At 39.7% G+C, this 19967-nt stretch overlaps 1 protein-coding gene across 3 annotated transcripts in view; it reads right to left on the reverse strand.

Moving 5' to 3' along the window:
* Positions 1-17673, reverse strand: part of oprm1 (opioid receptor, mu 1) — a 30121-nt gene extending 12448 nt beyond the window's left edge. For all 3 annotated transcript variants that reach the window (XR_003694768.1, XM_028604064.1, XM_028604065.1), the window contains exon 1: positions 17141-17673. Coding sequence is in view for 2 of the 3 variants with exons in the window: in XM_028604064.1 (XP_028459865.1) it covers positions 17141-17397 (257 nt within the window). In the remaining variant the exon portion in view is untranslated. The remainder of the gene's footprint in view (positions 1-17140) is intronic.
* Positions 17674-19967: the final 2294 nt, after the last annotated feature.

Consider the following 19967-nt stretch of genomic DNA (forward strand, 5'->3'; position numbering starts at 1 on the left):
TGCAGTAATGAACCTTAAAATCATCCAAATCAGTCTTTTCAGTGAAATCATGTTTAATTCATAGGCTTCCATCAACCCATTAGCTGTGGTTCCCACCTGGGGGAATGAGATGCCTTCTTATTTCTCCTGTTTCTCATCCATCTTTATTTAATCTTAAATGAGAAAAAAAGAACAGATTTGATAGTGATGGTAAATTATCCCTGAGGTGATTCTGAAGAGAAATTCTGAGGAGGGTATTACGATCTCATCACATGTGCTCCCAGACAAAAGAGAGAGACATTTCAGCCTACTCTCACAGGCTGTTGTCTCTAGCATGCATTATTCAAACATCCAAATCATTTGACACATATGCAGATGCACAACACAACTGTGTCAGTAAAACAGTGTTACTCTCCTCATTTGAATACATTTACATAACATTAGGCAGTTGAGAATTGGTTGTTTTAGTGTAAACCAATTCAACAAAGATTAATGTTGCCATTATGGCAAAATTGTAATTGGTTTACCCCTGCTCTGACTGAAGACCCCAAATAATATATAATAATATAAAATCTTCTATACGCTGGATGAGAAATTATTGAAATTAAAATTACAATAACCTCTAGCTTGGCGCCCTAATGAGCCTCATCTGTTGCTGAGACTGTAGTCTATATCCTTGAAGTTCCACTTCCTCTGTTGCTCTGTTGCCACCAGAAAATCTGCCGGATTTCACTCATTTAGGCCAGATAGCCATTGCCTTGGGCTTCCTTTGAGTTGGCATTTTAAACTCTGTTTGATTTATGAGGACTATGGTTAACCTTTTCTCAGATCTCTGCAGGGTATATCCAGACTGCTAGCTAGACTATCTGTCCAATCTGAGTTTTCTGTTGCATGACTAAAACAACTTTTAAAGGAACATGCCGACTTATTGGGACTTTAGCTTATTCACCGTATCCCCCAGAGTTAGATAAGTCCATACATACCCTTCTCATCTCGGTGTGTCTCGTAACTCTGTCTGGAGATCCTGGAGGTAACCGGCTCCAACTAGCCTACTGCTCCCAATAAGTGACAAAATAACGCCAACATTTTCCTATTTACATGTTGTGATTTATATAGTCACAGCGTGTACAAATAACAAGGTCACATGAGACACAGCCATCTTCTAACCGTATACAAAATGGGAACTATATTCGCAGAAGGCGAAGCACTGCTACTTGGGGCGGAGTGATTAGCGTAACACCTGAAAAGCAACATTGTTACTCTCTACTCCTCACCACAGGGCTTCTCGTGTGCTGTGAGCAAATCACTCCGCCCAAGTAGCAGAAGTTGCAGTGCTTCGCCTACTGAGAATATAGTTCCCAGTTTGTATACGGTTAGAAGATGGCTGTGTCTCATGTGACCTTGTTATTTGTACATGCTGTGACTAGGCTGGGCTAGGCTACCGGTGAGCGCGCCAGACAGAGCTACGACACGCACGAAGATGAGAAGGGTATGTATGGACTTATCTAACTCTGGGGGATATGCTGAATAAGACAAAGTCCCAATAAGTCGGCGTGTTCCTTTAAACGTCCACATGTTCCACCAAAACAAGTTCCTTTCGAACCTATTTAGCAGAGGCACCGAGGCTTTTCTCCGGTGCTTAGCACCTCTCAAGACAATTGTGATTGGTTTAAACAAATGCCAATGAACCAGAGCACGTTTTTCACCCATTCCCGAATGCTATGTGGAGTAGCAACATGTTTACCATGTTTTGTTTAGCCCATTACCATGCTAATATTTGTGAATTAACAATAAAAACAAAACACATTGCTTTTCTCCCTTTTCTAGAGGTCCCGTTCCCCAACATTGTCAATGTTCTTAATGCCTGTTTAATTATTAATTTCAGACCAATGTTATTGATAAATCCTCAATAAGTTTATATAAATCACAAAAGCTTGTTTAATTTGTTAGTTTTATGGGATAAGGATCTGTTGAAAGGGGTCAGCCCAATTGTGTGTATGTGTGTGATCTTGTCTTTTTTCTTGTTGTTCTGCCTAGGATGTTGGGGTATCAGCTGCTCAAACAGGGATAGTGAAAACAGGATTGCATCATGTCCTCTCAGCAAGGAGAGGCTGGGCCCCGTCTAGAAGTAGGATGATAGGTTAAATAGCTCTGCAGTAAATGACATCAATTCTATTACATTTAGGGCTCTATGTGGGCCCATACATTATGACGTCAGCAGGTATTTAAAAATCTCATCATAACATTTTGTTACTTATTTTGCTTGATTTTGATGCTTGCTCTCAGTTTAGCTTACCCTACATGGGCAGGTTGTAGGTTCCAGTTAGGTGAGGCTGAGAAGGTAAAATGCCATTCACTGGAGTAGGGGGAGAAGAGGTAGCAGCTTGCTGTGAGGCTGCAGCTTTCAGCTTAATTTAGTTATGGTGAATTTCCTGGGGTCCATTTTTTGCCTCTGTTTCAGTAATCTTAATAAATGCCACCTTTTATTATATTTATTTTGAATATATAACATATTTCTCACAATTTAAATAATTTAAGTAAACAGACCCTTTAACACTATTCACATACATGTTTAAGACACTAAAACTCTCCACTGGCGCTGTGTGTGTCATTTGGATGAAACAGGAGTGAAAATACATTCTGCCCACACAGAATGTCCACAGTTCATGAATTTGGGATGCCACAAGGAGCAGTTCAAATGTGCCTGAATGTTAATTAATTTATTGTTAAGAAATTGATGATTGTCTGTTTTCACGTGTGAGGATCGTGCTTTACCATGGCAACAACAGTGACCAGGCAGAGTGATTCAGTATGACGAGCTCCTCTACTCAAATGTCTTAGCTTATTTATTTATTTATTGTTACTATTTTTATATTGTTTTCATGATTGATATTGTGAATTGATGAATGAAAAAGTCGGATAAAGGAAATCTTGAAACGTGATAATAATAACATACAGTATAACATAAGATCATAATGACGCTAAAATGAATTTTTGTTGTAACATTCCTTGGATTAAATGTTTCTCTGTTAATAAAAAGCTCAGATTTAGAGGCAGCTGCAACAAGAGAAACCTTTTCCATTTTTTCAACCTTTTTATTTTAAAATGTACATGGCATGTTTGTGAAGGTTTGCTCGAACATTTGGATGTTCTTCACTCCCAGTAGCTGATGCTGTCTAATGGGTTCAACATCAGCCACTGAATATTACCTCCACTCTTGTATAATTCAGGTACCACAGCCCCTAAAGGAGAATGATAAATCTTTATAGAAACCTAATTTGGTTTTAGTTAGCTTCAGTTAATAGCACAGTAGTAAAACATAAAAGAGCTGAGACTATCAATTTGTGTGAAGTGAGGTAGAAAAAACACAAAGGTTTATAAAAAATAAAACTGGATTAGGATTTATTATATTTTACAGCTAATGACCTGCTCATTGTCAGTTGGTTTTAAATAAACATTTCCTGTGAGTTTGTGTTGCCTGGCACACTGTTTAAAGTGTCAGATTGAAAATATTGCTAACAGATATTAAGAGACTAATAACGCAGTTGGACATTTAAAGCTTCCCCATAAACACCAGTGTTAGCTTTGGGTATCTATATTTGGAACACGCCTGTAGTGAATCAACAATCTTGTCATCATGTTTCAACAAATGTCAAGCTGAACCCCACACATTTGCGGGTCAACAGTTTGGAACTGAAGCTGATATATTTTCATGGCTTTTCTTACACAGCAAGATAAACATAATTTGTCACTAGTATGCGATGCTGGCTGGTGGATGTGTAGCCCTGTATGATTCATGGGCTGCTGCTGCTGGGTGCGGATAAACCATTAAGGCCTGGTTGCAGAAACAGAGGCTGCTCATGTGAACACACATCTGTATGCCTCTGGCTCCGACCAATAACACTGTCCATGCACACTGTGCGGAGCATGATGGATTGGGTTGCGCAGAGAGCAACTGAGTGCATGTCTGACTGCCAGGCTGATTCTGAGATTTGTGCTTTTACTGCATGTATGTAATATTCATGTAGGCGTGTGTGATATGAGTACATTTCTCAATCACAGTATATGGAATTGTATAGCATGATATCGATATTTATATATACTGTACAATATCAGGATATCATCACATTGATGATCATGTAAAATCCAGTATTGCCATGAACAATTTCGGCTCATTTATTTGCAAAATAACCCACAATGCCCTCAAGCACCCAGAGATATTACAAAGAGATAGTCAATGTGATGTAAACATTATGGCAAAATATCAAGATTGTTAGCAACTTAATATTGTCTTCATGTTATTATTGCCATATACCTCACCCATAATTATGTGTAATTATAATACAAACATTAGGGGTAGTAGTAATAGCCGATAACGACCTAAGAGTCTACAGCCAGTCTAGGGCTTTGACTCCGAACTTCGTTATTCGAATATCATTCGAATATTTAAAAAAATAGTGATATTCAAACGAATATTAGGCATCCCTTAATATTCAAACCTGTTATGGGCATTATTTTTTGTAAATGTGTTTGCTTGTAAACGTTGTTTTCAGTTCAGATTCCGAGGCTTTTTCACGCATTTCAAAATGTAACCTCACGTAGCGGCGATGCACGTCTCTCGGCTGTGGCTTGGTAGCGTTGCATTCCCCCCTAATTCTCAAAGAAGGCTGGCTCGTCCAGGGCCAGGCCAGCTCAGCGGCGTCTTTCTCCCGTTGTGTGCCGCTGTGTCTCCTACCTACAACGGCCCCCCCACCTTGTTCCTTCTCCTCTTTCTACCTGCCTGCGCGCAGTGCTGCTGCACATGAGGAGAGAGCACAGAGGGGAGGGTGGGGCTGCTCCTCAGTCACAACAGAAGAGAGAGGTGACTGTTTTGGCGGCCATAGGAGAGAAATACCTTGCGTGCTTGCTGGACAATAGCCTACTGGTGACTTTTTTTTTTTTTTTTTTTTTACAGAAAGTTGCTGTCTTTTCTACAGAAAGTCGCCAGATTTGTCGCTAGTCGCTTTTTTGAAAAAAAGTCTCTAAGGGGGTCTGAACAGTCGCTAAGTTGGCAATACTGCCCACACACACACACGCGGGCACACAAGTATAAATATCAGACCACTTACGTAGGCTACGGTGAAAGTTCCGAACTTCCTGTCGAAAGCATAGTGTTTGTGTTTAATCCAGGGTCTGACTTTTAATTTAATGGTCAAAATAGTATTAATATATATTCAAATATAGTCGAATATTAAAATGAATAAACAAACAAACTTCAAATATGATTTCTTTGTAACGCAGTAATATAACTCATTACTAATTACATGTCGGTAATATCATACACGGGTCTCAGTAACGGGATTTACAACATTTAGTGTTTTTTTTTTTTTTTTTTCAAGAATTCACCAACACCTTGAAACATTTCTTCAGAGAAAAAAAAGTGAGAATTACAATAGCCTTGGAAAGTATAAATCATAAAGACGTTACCTCCAAAGCTCCTGAACTCTTGAACTGCAGGTCAGCTCTGCTTCACTGCGGTGTCAGGTTACAACTTGTTGATACATGCTCATTACTATGGACAGGACCTCGGCAAATCGTTTTTTTGTGGAAAAAATACATTTTGGATTATTGGATTGTATGAGATCGGCACTCGATTGTTGAGGACTTGACCGGAAAGCAGTACATAAACAGAGGTAAGGATTAACACAACTTTTATGCCTTTCTGTCACATCTACTGCCATCAAATTCGCTGTGTTCCCTCGTAAGGAATAACTGCACATGGCTAAGCACTAGTAATGGCATTTCGAACACGTTTAGAGGCTAAAAACGCGTTTAAAACTTGCCCTGTTTAAGCCTTGTTTAAGACTGTTGGGTGCAAAATCTAGCAGGAGGATAACTCAGTGTAGGCGGCACCGTTTGTTTTCGTTTTTCTCGCTACTGACAGTACTCCTGATTTACAAACAACAGAGCTACGGGTTGAAATCGACCGGAATTCTCCTTTAAGAGCTTTGTAGGTCAGGAGAAGGATTTTAAATTCAATCCCGGATTTTACAGGAAGCCGATGCAGAGAAGCTAATACAGGAGAAATATGATCTTTTTTCTTAGTTCTTCTCAGCACACGCGCTGCAGCATAACTTCCTTAATTTGAATGAAGATAAAACTGAGTGTATTATCTTCAGTACCTCTTGCATGTCAAACGGTCCAGTTTTGAGTTAGGGTGCTATGGCTTCATACGTTAAGCCAGCTGTCAAAATTCGGGGGGTGACGTTTGACTGCATGAAATTTGACAAGCAGATTAGCAATGTTGTTAAAATTAGCTTTTTCCAGCTTCGTCTCCTGGCTAAAGTTAAGCCCCTACTAAACCCTTGTGATCTATCGAAGGTAATTCACGCCTTTATTAGTTTGAGGCTGGATTAATGTAATTTTCTATATGTTGGTCTCAATCAAACCTCCATCTCAACTTCTACATGTGCATGTGCGGCTGCTCGCTTTTTAACTAATACCTCTAGACGTGCACACATTACCCCCATTCTCTACAACCTCCATTGGCTCCCGGTGCGCTTTAGAATCGATTTTAAGATTTTAATGTTTGTTTTCAAGACCTCAAATGGTCTGGCCCTGGAGTATTTGTCTGAGATTTTAACCGTTCGCGAGCACAACAGGTCGCTGCGGTCATCAAATCAACTGGTTTTAGAGGTCCCAAGGTCAAGGTACAAACTGTGGAGTGATCGCGCTTTCGCAGTTGCTGCCCCAAGACTGTGGAACTGGTTACCTCCTGACATTTGCACTATTACAGATGTAGGTCTTTTTAGATCCAAACTCAAAAGTTATTTATTTAGAATGTTTTTTAATACATAGTAGTGGTGTGACATCTTCCCTCTCCTCTTGTTTTTATGGAACCTTTTCTGATTTTACTGTATTCTGTGTTATTCTTTTATTGTATGTTATGTGGTTTTATTATGTAAAGCACTGTGGATACCTGTTGGTTGCTGTAAAGTGCTATATAAATAAATGTTGATTGATAGATTGATTGAATTAAAAGAAAAATTATGTTTTTTTATTTGCAAATTGTCATATTAACTGCGGCCTTAAATATGTGTTATTGTGTGATGTTTTGTAATTTGCCATTTTTCTGCACACATTATTTTTATTACCCCATTTCAAGCTAGTTTCATGTCCCTGAAAGTTGATTGACATGTAGTGAAATTAATGTAAACCAAGGACTAAATCAATCAAATACATCTGATTGGCAGCAGTAATGTAAAATGTGTTTTTATTTAACAGGCTAAAACAGTTAAGATAGCTGAAATTGTTATCAAAATGTTGCTATGCTGAAAATGACTTCATGTTAAGAGGTGTTGGTGTTTAGCTAATTGTTTGTAGGAATTAGAAGAAGAAAAAAAAAATCAAAAAAGATCTGTAAATGAATGTTTCAGAACACAGTTGTTCATCTCGCAATGAAAACCACACTAATCCAAAGTTGGCCTTGTTAAAAGATAATAAAATTGAATTTGCAGAACACGGCCTCCAAATGGGGTTTTCTAGATCACAATGACATCACCACACAAATTCAACAACCAGTGCATTGTGTTCTGCTCATGGGTTTCACAATCGCTCCCCACTTTTTTTGTCATTCACTCTTATAATGGATTTTACTGGCAATATGACAAAAAGAAACAGGGATCCAATTTAGACCAAACCCTGATCCTGATGCTGGTAATGGAAACAGCGACCTCAAGAACAGTTTATCAGCATGTTGCTTAGGAACACTATTGTTAATGTGCTGAAGATCTACAAAGAGTCTCTCTGTGTCCTTGGCCCTGGCCTGAAATCTAAGTGTGCAACTGTTGTACACAGCAGACTTTTACTTCAGGACGTCATCAGCTTACTTCTTTGGTTTGTTTTGTTTGCTCATCCATGGCATTTTGCAACAGTGAGCTATTCTTGTGGAAAACCACATTTCGAAAAGATAAAAAGACGTACGTATGGCTCCAGATAGTTACAAGTAGGAGGGTGTAACAACAGCGTCATTAACATTTGGAGAACAAATCTGCGATACCCTCTGGTGATTTAAAATGCCAGTTTTGATGAAGAAGGACATGTTTAACTCTACCTGTCATAGAGTATAAAGAGCAGAATTGGGGTACGTGAGTGAGTCACTTTGTAATTGACAGTTGGACAAAAGAGCCAAGAGCACCCATCAATCATGAAGCAGAGAGAGACAAAATCTGTCTTTTTTGTTCCCTCGTCTTTAGTTAATGATGTTTCCTTCATTCGGTCCATAACTTTCTCAGTGCAAAACGGTGACTACATTCCTCGAATAATTATTTATTTCAAAAATACATTCTTTTATTTTTCCTGTGATCTCTTTAGTCTCCACAGTCAAGGTCTGTAAAATAGTGCGGTTTTATGACCTTATGTAACCGGTCATGAATGAGGGATTTCCTGAGTTCAAAAGAGCAGCTCCTGTTATATCAAGACTGAAGCCTTGGTTATAATCGCTCTTGAAACCGTGGCGTGGACCCACATAGATGGCACGCGCGCTACAAGGATGCGCAGAGACGCTTTGCATTCGTTGCAGTATTCTCCGAAACGCCAGGCACCATACAAACAAAATGATTTGTGAATAAGCAAGAAGTAGTAGAGAAGAAGAAGAGAGTGAAGAAAAGGAAAGCAGGCTGCCTGGCAACAGTAGCAAACGTAATGATAAACACAGACGTACCGCCAAACATTGTATTTGTGTAATTATTAACGTCATTGCCGCTTATTAACATTATATCTGCCTCTCGATGCAACGAACGCTCTATAAGGGCTATTATTTAGCTTTGGCAAAGCGATTTCTCATGTTTTTCCACACTCTCCAGCAAAATGCTTCTTCTTTTCCTTTCCCAGTGTGATGTCTGTCTTACACATATTTAAGGCCATTTGACTTCCTGTGGTCTGTTCATGAAGAATCATCATACAGATGTTTGTACAGGCGGAGCTCCTCGGCCAGTCTTGCCAGCCAACCATGTTGAACTGAAAGCGCAGCGCGTATTACAAAAATTCAGAGGTGCATAACCACGCGCCGTGAAAACTTGCGGAGCCTTTGCGCTGGAAACGACAGACAAGGTGACGTCATCTTATGGCTCACGCACCTCGGGCCGGGAACACCACGCCGACCATTAACCTAGCTTGACAGCACTCTAATTCTCCAGCAGTGTCTAGTGGTGTTAAGAAGCTCATTACTCTTATACACACACAGACACAGGAAGGACAGCCTAATTACCTCTCTGCACCATCTATTCATAATAGTCTCCCAAACAAGAAATTAGACTCTTTACCACCCTGTTGTGTGCAGATACACAAAATTAAAAAAGCAGCATGCAGAATTCCCTTCTCTCTGAGTCTCACAATGAGCTGTCAAACTCTTTCGCGCTGATAATACTAATGATCATTGAAATTCAGGCAGCTTTTTGGTAAACGCATAAGTCAACCAATTAATCTTCATTCAGTTTCACTGATAGTTTTATTGTTGCCGGGGGCGGTTGATAGGCCCTGAATTATTATTTTTTGATTCACTTTGTGCCAGGTGAGTTTGATAGTGCTCGAAAGCAGATATAGTAATTGCAGCATAAAATCCACAGGCGAGCGTCAATTATCGAGCTGTCCACTTGTCACTGGTTAACGTCAATTGAGTACACAATGGCTGCATGTTCAGCGTTGTACAGCTGTTAGAAAATTGAGGTCAGAGCGCACAGCCTCAAATGTTTACTGCTTGTGAAGAGGTTAACAGAAGGATGTGCCAAGCACTGTGCACTAAGCACAAACACACACAAAGGAAAGCAACTCTAATATACTGATGTTACTCTGGGTTGGTAGGAGGTTCAGGGCTGCAGAAGGTGCGAACGTCTGCTGTCGGTTCAGTGGGTTTTTCTTCACAGCTCTTCTTTTAAATAAATCTAGAACTCACATCTATAATGCATGAGGAAGTTCAGGAATACACGTGAAAGGTATCCACACTTTTTAATCAGCAAGGATCTATTCACAAGCCTGTCGTCAAAGAGAAGCTTTAAAATTAAGTCAGTGATCCCGGGGGTTGATTTCCTGTGTTTTTTCTTGGTAAAAAGAAATACTATGCATACCCAGTGACTAATTTGTGTTAATGAGGGGAATGCCATTCTCTTTTATCCCACTTATTTTCTGTTGATGTATAGTGTGTAAAACAATTCTAGGAATTAAAATGCAGTAACTCTTTTGTTTTGCATAAAGTGTGGCTGTTTTAAGTCTATTTTAAAACAATACTGACATGCCCGTATGTACACTGAAAGGATTAGCTGTTTTGTTTGCTGTAATTATTCCTCCTGTCCCTTCTTAAAGTGACAATTTGTCCCCTGTCACTTATTTTTTATCCCCATCACATTGAAATTGCTTCAAGAAATGTCCAGTATGGACTCGAGAAACTGAAAAATGTAGTTTGCTTGCAATCAATACAAGCACTAGAAATGATTTTAATCTGTCTGAATTGTTTCCGAGCATTAACCTGGCTGTAGGCAGGACATTAAAAGACTGTAGGTTAGTTGTTTAAAACTCAGCCTGAGAGTATTTGTCACGTCGGGGAATGGGAGCCACAAGAAACCCATTAGAGGCAAACATTTGTGAGGATCTATGACATTTGTCTTTTGAAGTAGATTGCGTTGACTCCTCATCATAACATCATATTTCATGTGACTGGGTTCAAACTCTCACACAACCAGCAGGGACACAGCTGTTTGAAAGTTACTTCGACATCAGAGAGGATGGTCATGGAAAATTTGGTAAGAGGTAACAGAGTTATACACAGTCACATTTGTTGTGCTGCTGCAGTACATGCGGTGCAAACAGCAGTTTACGGCATCCTGGTGTTCAAAAGCTTCTTAAGCATCCATAGATGTAGAAATGCTTCACCTGCTGAATGTGACCAACCAGGTACAGCTGCTCATCTAGCTGGATGGTGGATGGATGCAGGGGTTTGGCGTGGTGGTGGAGTCATTTTTGCAATCATCATGCTCAAAACGCCTCACAGTGTTTCCATGGTAACAGGAAGCACTCTGCACTGGCAGCATATTCCTTGTGGAACCCAGCGGTTTGCTGTTCAACCGCAATTGATTTTTCCAATTGAGCGTGCAGATCTCTGGATGTGTTTGCCAACACTCAGTTTGCGGATGTAAGTGTGGAGCGAACAGACAAGGGACAGAGAAACAAAAGGAAACGGACGGGGAGATAAAGAGTGAGAGGAAACGTTTTATGGCTTTAAGGTTATCAGACAGTAAGGGGAAAAACATCTCACATCAGAATTTAAAACTACATTTTCATTTAACAGTAAATATCCACTGTGTGTTATTAGCTAAAAGGCTGTTAACTCGCAATGTGCTGACAGAGAGAAAAGACCAAAAGACAGGCAGAGAAAAGAGAGAAAGACAAAGAGGTTGATGCATGCTAATGACCCTGATGGATTGTGGTTGTCAGTGGAATGAGACGCATCCTTTACCTTCCTCCCAATTCCCTTAAAACTCTAAGTCAGTTGAAATCCACAAAACTTTTCTCGGCCACAAACATGCTCACAACCGCGCATGCCTGCACACTTAACACACACTGCTGGCTAAGTCAGTACCATTTCAGTACCATTGGGAGAAGGCAGGGGCTGGGTATGTCATCCTAAATCTGTTCCCACAAAACAGTCAAGGATGAGAGAGCTAAAGGTCCAGTAATGCCCTTCACATCAATCATCTGCTATGTAAATAGACTACTTTGGAATACATAATGCGAGCTTGTGTACCAACTCATACATCATGAACACTCTTGTACCCTTGCCAGACAGCTGCAGACATAGATTATACTTCAAAAGGTGATTTGACTACCGTATGCCCAGTGCTCTCCCTTTGCTTTCAACACTTCATTTTGTTGCTATGGAAGTGCCATTGGCAGGAAGTAACAAATTACATTTACTATAGTTAGTGTAACAAATGTTTTTGAGGCTGCATGGGTGGACTGGTTATAGTGGGACAGGACAGTAAGGCGGAGTGGACTGGTTATAGTGGGACAGAGAGGCTGGGTGGACTGGTTATGTTATGGTTTGAGAATGAAGGAGCAGAGAAGTTGAACATAGAGCAGACTCAGATGTTTAGACAGCTGAGTACAACAACAAACTCACTTAGGCTATTTTTTGTAACTCATTCAGATGAGAACATGTGAGCGTGTTGCCTAGCAATGTAGCATCCTAATTTCTGGTTCATTCTAGTGGGGCTAAAATAAGGAAGGCAGTTGTATATTTCAGATGTATCAAATATTCAATAAGTATATATCAAACCCGGGAACTGAGTGATGTCATTTTACTAGTCTGTAAAGGCTACTTTGACATGTTTTATAGCCTGAAAATGTTCTTTAATTTAATAGCTCTCTCATATATCATCTCCCCTTACTTTACTCTGAGTCCATTTCAACAGACCTACTACAACAAACTACTACTTTTTACTTTTATCTGAGTACTTTTGTCTTTGGGAAATGTATTTGAAGTAACAGTAAAATATTCTAGTACTCTTTTCGTCCGTGGCCCAATGGGCAGATCTGCCATAAGTAATTTGAGGTAAAACACATCCGGCATAGATGTTTGCATTCTTCAGCAAAATAGAACTATTTCGGGAAGCGTTCAGACTGAAGGGGATGATGTGTGCAGTCGGGCAAATGAGCATTCACATCTGCCCGGAAACAGTGGATAAGTGAGGAGAATTATAGTGATATTCTCTACTTTTAACAACTTCTTTCAATTTCCAAGCCATTTAAGCACCTGTTTGACAGGTTCAGCGCAGCAAATCCTCCACTCTTCACTGATTCTATCAGACCTACAAAGTAGGCAAAAGTCTGTAATTACAAGGTGGAAAAATGAAAAAGGACCACTCTCACCTTAACCTCAATCCTTCTCAGCGTTCTCATTGCTGACCATCAATCTTTCTCCCCTCAAGGCTCCACTCATGTCTAGCTTTTTCCAGGTTCATCTGTCCTCATTCTACTCATCCAACTTTCATCTACTCAGTGACTTTTATTACCTGCAGGCTCATCTAGAATGATGTAGCATCATCTGGGTGCTATCATCTAGCATTTGACCAACATACTTTTAAAAAATAGTTAAAGGCACCACCTGTAAAATCCACCTCAGTGGGCTGTTGTTATTAGCACAATAGGTGATGTTCGATGTAACTGTCTGAAGTGTATTCATATTCTGAGTTGTAACTTAAATTGTTAATATCAATATCAATGTATGAAAATGGGAAAATCTGAGACTTTTACACTAATAGATCTTCCTAATACTGAGTTATGGCTTCCTGCAAGTCCTTAGCCAACTAGTTTCTCTAAGTCAAAAAAGAGAGTTAATTTAGTCTGTGAAATGACTGCGAGATCACAAGAAAGAAAAGAGCAAGTGGCCAGGGACATTTTCATTTGTGCACCACTAATTATGTATTAGTATCTCTTACTCCTTGTGACAGGTTATTAAAGAGAATAAAAGCTCCTCCTGTGATAAGATCTTGAAAGTATGACGTTTGTTTGAAGTTTTAAATATCAATTAATGAGATGTCGACATGTTAGCTGAGCGAACATGACAGAAGAGGAAGCAGTGGGGGTCATATTGGAACAGTTTAAGTCTTTAAGATGAAGTTGAAGCAGTGCCACTGCTAGCCATTTTGGTGTCCTACGCATAATTCCTTTATGATGCCCCTCCACCCCGAGAAAAAAAAACATCAGTTTGTTTTTGCAAGTTTAACGTTTTATTACCAAACATATAACTCAATACCAATAACACAATAGCAGCATCACAATGTAACACCTAAGAACAGTAAAAGGAAAATCAACTTTGTAAACACAGTACACAGAACAGCCAAACCATACTCACACACACAAGTATTGGGATGTGCAAAATCTTTGTAGAAATTAAATAATCATCCATAAATACAAACTTAAAATCAGAAGTATACAAGTAAGAAATCTTCAATAAAGCAAAGATTTAGAAGCAGAAAAGTCACACAATTTTACTTTACTTTGTAAACACACTATGTAGAACAGCTAAAACACACACATTCAAGTATTGAGAAGTGCATAATATTATCAAAATAAACCAAAGATTTTCCAAAATCAATCAAATCAAACTTATCTCAGCATTGACCCTGCATTAATTTAGAAATACGAAGAAAAAGGATCAGTATAGAAAGAGACTAAATATTCAAACAAAGTAATAAACAAATTATAAACATTTAAATCTGAAAGCATGCAGCCAAGGAGCTCTCCCCCTTTATTACTTATTTATCAACTATTTGATAAAACTAATCTAATATACAAGCATAATAGAATGAGTTGCAATATTGCACACAATTCAACAATAATGTTTGCTTCATTCAAAATTACATTTTATATTTATATCTTACCTACAGGAATACATGCAAAATTATACACCTTACACAAGACTACATTTCTGAATCTTAAACATTATCTTACCATTTAATTGAATACAACTTAAATATGGTTACGAGAGCATTGTGTCTACTACAAAATGTTTTTCTATTTCACTGGCAGATGTCGTCCATGCCTTCGCATCCTGACATAAATGCAATCAAAATGCCAGTTCATTTTGTCATGTAGCTTCTGTCACATTAGCTATTTTCTGTCCCACTGCACATCCACACTTCACCCAATTTGTGTGAGAGACTGTAGCCTATATTCTGCTGAATGACAATCCTAAAGATGGTTGTGGGTTTATTATGCATTGCAAACGCCAAAATATGCATTCTCAAATGACACTATGCTAGGTAAACTTTGCTAAATGCCTGGCTAAAGACTATTAATTGCACGCTACACGGCAATGATGGTCTGAAGCAAGAGGAATTGTTAGCCTACCTTGTGCATTGACTGCTAACTGTTACTGAGAAAGTATTGACCACTGTTGCTCAATATCTGCATAGATAATGTTTAACAGTAAAATCTCAATTTAGCTTGCACCTAAGTTATAACATATTTGAGTTTGCTAACATTAGCAATAACGTCAGCTAGTTCAAAGTGTATGCAGGCTAACCATTACATTAGCAGCAAATTTCCCGTATTCAAGAATGATTAAACATGGACTTACCTGCAAGTGACGCACGGGCATTAACTTCTTTCTTTTCTCTGCTCCTGACTCCTGCTGTCTTTTCGAGGCCATTTCCCAAAAAGTTGACTTAGACAGAGAAATGAGATTCAGCCTCAGCCTAGGCTACTGTCAAACTTCATCAGGCACAATCCAACAGACCACTGAGATAGGGAAGGGCACCCACTGGGAGCTTGGGAAGTTCAGTGTGTGTGTGTTTGTAACCATAGTTACTTTCTTGAGCAATTAAATATATCTATTGTTCTGCCTGTTTTGTGATATACATGCCTAAAAAGTGCCAAATATTTCTATACTGAAAAAATATCGGCATTATAATTATTATGACTATGATGATTTTTCATTAGGCTATTTTTGGTGCCCCTTCAGCACTTGGTGCCCTACGCACAGCGTGTGATGCGCGTGGTGGGAGCGGCGGCGCTGAGTTTAAGAGACAAAAGAATACTCATCTTTTGTATACAACCAGCAATGCTGGAGTTAAGTCTACCTTTCAGCACATCAGTTGTATGGCATCTGCTTGTTTTAAAAGCATTTCCAAAACTATTTAAGGCCTCTCATCTAATTTACATGAAATGTAGAATAAACATACGTACGTATTTTCTTGTCTTTGTTTTTGGTAGTTGTTGTGTTTGGTGTAGTTTCATCGTCCAAACGACTCTGTGATTTACTTTTGTCAGGTCCTCTTCGTGGAATGGATGATTAAGTTAGACTCCATGTTTTCTGTTGAGCTGCTGAAGCATTGACGTCGTGCTATTATCGTGGTAAGCTAGTTTGATTTTGCAGTAGACACACTGAATAGAGTTTTCGTTTTAATTACATTTGAACTGATTCCAAACTTTGGACACTTTCTGTCGTTTTCTCCAGCCCGTCTCTTCTCTTAGCCCCTCGCTATTTACGCTCTTTCTTCATTTTGTGATCTGCGGCGTCAGTCTTTACGGCACGTGTCGCCAGCAGCATCAGCCCGGTGTGCGACAGTAATAATCATCCGTGCGGAAACACCGTCAGCAATACAACTTTGGTAACATTGATTAAACAAAGCTTCGAGGCAAATCATTTTGCATCAAGGTTTTTTAGTAATCAAATTATTCGAGTTACTCAAGGAATCGTTTCAGCCCTACCACAAATGTTAATGTAGTAGACTGGGGGTGCTGTTTAGCTGGTACTTTGAATTGCCAATTGAATAAAGAGACCACAAATCCATGGCAAAATGAAATGCAATTGATTAAGATTTCATTCTAATGTTTAGTCAAAATAACTTAAACTGAATTGAGGATTGCATTGAAACTTTGCATACTGCATTGTCAATTGCGAAATATATATTCAAATTGAATGACAAAATCGACAATTGAATTGACAATTGCAAAATTTAAATTCCATTTAAGTAAAGAGAAAAAATCTACTTTAAAAAAAACTTCCATACAAGGGAACACAAGCCACTGAAGCAACCATGCATATGAAGACAGCAGCATCTGATTCTGGATTCATGGTGCATAAAGTTTTTGTTTAGTACTCACATGGGAGTGATATGCAGCATCATCACATCGGTGCGATTTGCCAGTTTAGTGTTGATATTGTGGATGAAAGAGACACAGAGAGAGCAAGTGTGTGCTGTGTCTGTATATATAACACATATAGTATTCCTCTGTTGTTACGGCTAATGGCTGTTGTTGTTGTTGTTGTTGTTGTTGTTGTTGTTGTTGTGTAAAACCAGTTCCTCTCCATCCCCTCGCTCGGCTCCTTTTTGCGCGCCGGAGCAACTTGCTGCGAGGTTGGAGGCATTTTACGCAAGGTAGCTGAGCTGGCAGCGTTGTCAGCACCGCATTCACATGGTCTAACTCGGCCTCATCAACACCCTCACACAAACACACACACACAACTCTATGGTTAATACAGCAACAGGTTGTCGTTGAGTCCTTTCCATTCATGTTAGAGAAGGATCTGTTTAAAAAGTGTAAAAGGCCTAATTATGCGCAACACAGCTGAAAAAACACATCCACATACATTAGTGTTTTTGTAAGTACTTTGCTGTCTTACCTGACGATGATATACATGACCAGCACGTTTCCAACTAGCCCCACCACGCACACTATGGAGTAGAGAGCGGTGATAACAATCGCTATGATAACCGGGTTGGTGTCGTCTTCCAGGCTGTTGATCAGTCCCCGATCCACGCGGCATCGCGCCTCCGCGAAGCTCGTGGTGTTGACGTCGGTGAAGTTTCCACAGAAGCTGCTGTTGTTGTAGAGCTGGCTCCGGTAATTCACGTCCGAGCCGTTGCCTGCGGTCTCCATGGTCCTCGTTCGGTATGTGTCGTACTGTAGGTGCTGTGCGCGTCTTTCGACTCCCCTTGGGTGCCCGTCGGCGGACTCGGTGCCTGTGATGCCCCGCTGAGTGCTTGTCTGGTGTTGGCTTAAAGAAGCGCTGCGTGTCAGGCGCGGGACGGACCGCCGGTAACGTTAAATCTCACAGTGTGGAAGAATGTTGCCGCGTGTGATGAGGGTTAAACTAAAGCCTAGTAACATCACTCGCGCGGCACAGCGAGCCTGCACAGAGCAGAAGCAGGACGTGAAAATGAGTTAGTTCGCTCTCTTTCTTCATTCCTCCCTCGGTTCCTTCCTCTCTTCTTTCCTTCCCCCCTTTTTCCTATACTTCATTTCCTCCCTTTCGCTCAGATTTTCTTATTGCTTTGTTTCCTGCCTATTTTTATTACCTTCCTTCCATTCTTGCTTCTTTTATTTTTCCTTCCTTCTCCCTTTTCTCCCTCACTTATCTTTGTTCATTTTCTCCTTCTGTCCTTCCTCTTCTCTTCCCCTTCCTTGCTCCCATCCTTCCTTCTATCAACCCCTCTTTCACTGCTTTCCTCTTTCCTTGATCTTTTCCTTATTTCATTCCTTCCTCCTTTCTTTTCTATACTATACTGTTCTTGTACCATCAGCTTCTCCATGAAGTTTTAATTAGTACTCATTGTTCTCTGTAGATGGACCTTCTTACAGTTAAGAAGAAATAGCCATCTCATATTATTCCCTTTTAAAGCCCTACTTGAAGCTTCCAACTACTTCAAAATTCAAAAAGTCACTTAAATCTAGTACACATCCAGTAACCTAACCTTAGGTATCCCTTATTTATACTAATTAATGTTGGCAAAATTGGTTTCATGTACTATGCCCCTTTTAAATCGAAAGAAAATGCCCTCAAACTAGAGTCATACATTCCTCTTGGAGATTTTTAAAGGTCCCATGGCATGACAATTTCACTTTATCAGGTTTTTTTTTAACATTAATATGAGTTCCCATAGCCTGCCTGTGGTCCCCCATTGGCTCTAAATGGCGATAGGTGTAAACCGAGCCCTGGGTATTCTGCTCAGCCTTTGAGAAAATGAAGGCTCAGATGGGCCGATCTGGAATCTTGCTCCTTATGAACTCATAAAGAGCAAGGTTACCTCCCCTTTCTCAGCTTTGCCCGCCCAGAGAATTTGTCCCGCCCATGAGAAAGAGAGAGATATCATGGCTTGCAAACAAGCAAAGTGGCAGTTGGTCAAGGCCACACCCCCACTCTCCACCTTGCCCCCCCCTCTCTCCTCCTCAATAGCTTCAGACACAGAAATGGCACATCCTAAAGAAAGCTCATTGTGGGACTGGCTCTAGTGGCTGTAATTTTGCACCAAGGCTGAATTTCGGGAAAGAGACTTCAGATACAATATTAGGGGATCACTAAGGCCTATATAAAAGCATCCAAAAAGCAGCATGTCACAGGACCTTTAAGCTTTTTTATCTAATGTTTTTTTTTATTCATGCAAGTTTTTTTATTATTATTTTACATTCTTTATTGGACAGGACAGCTTAGGCATGAAAGGGGAGAGAGAGGGGGAATGACATGCAAAAAATGCCCACAGGTCAGAACCTAACTACCTAACTGCGTTGAGGACTGAGTCTCTGCATATGTGCGCACGCTCTACCAGCTGAGCTACCCAGGCACAGCGGATTGTGTTTTTGTGAATCTCTCTTATAGATCGTTTAGATATCTTATTAAAGATGAAATATATAAAAAAAAGTAACAATATGCTGAACGTATCACTACATTAACTATTCAGTGAAACAACCAACTATACACTAATAATACAAGGGATTCAGGAACAAAAAAACATGTTGAATAATAAAACAGCATGACAGCAGCAAGTACCCTAAATAAGGACAGTAATGGATGATAAAGGGGAGTCCAGGGATTATCTGTCAAGTTATCCGTGCATGTACATGTCGCGCTTTGATGAGTCTCCTCACTCCTGATTTCTGTTTTCTGTGCTGTATTATAATCAGTGAAGGGAAGCGAGGGAATGTAGCACAGTGTAATCCAATAGGGATTGATTTTAATCAAGATAATGTCCCTGCTTGTCTCATTACAATTTTAGAGAGGCAAGAAATGGGCAAAGATCATTTACTAAACGTGCTGGAGGCCTGTTTGGAGTAAAACTGTTTAACACGAGCATAACTACTCAAAGTCATTATTATACGTTTGTTTTTATAGTCGCTTTAGTCAACAACAAAAAACCTATCCTCCCAAAAAAAAACTTGTTAGCTAATTATATTAGTGAGCTAGCTGATAAAACCAAAGGAGCTGCAGGGATGGAGGGATGTATCACTTTAAATGCAAAGCGATGTTTTCAAATACACCACAGTTTCATTTAATTGGAATGTGACATTACTTTGCCACTGCTGCCCCTCTGTTTGGTTTTCACATAAAGACATATCACCTTTCAGTTCCGAGCCTGGTCAATCTGAGTAGATTAACTTTTGTGGTTTATGCCTGAGCACTCTTTTGAATAAATTCAACTTCCAGCTGTGCTGTGTTTTGTGCTGATAGGTAT

Source organism: Perca flavescens, chromosome 17, assembly GCF_004354835.1.
Source record: "Perca flavescens isolate YP-PL-M2 chromosome 17, PFLA_1.0, whole genome shotgun sequence".
In the NCBI taxonomy this organism is placed as follows: domain Eukaryota; kingdom Metazoa; phylum Chordata; class Actinopteri; order Perciformes; family Percidae; genus Perca; species Perca flavescens.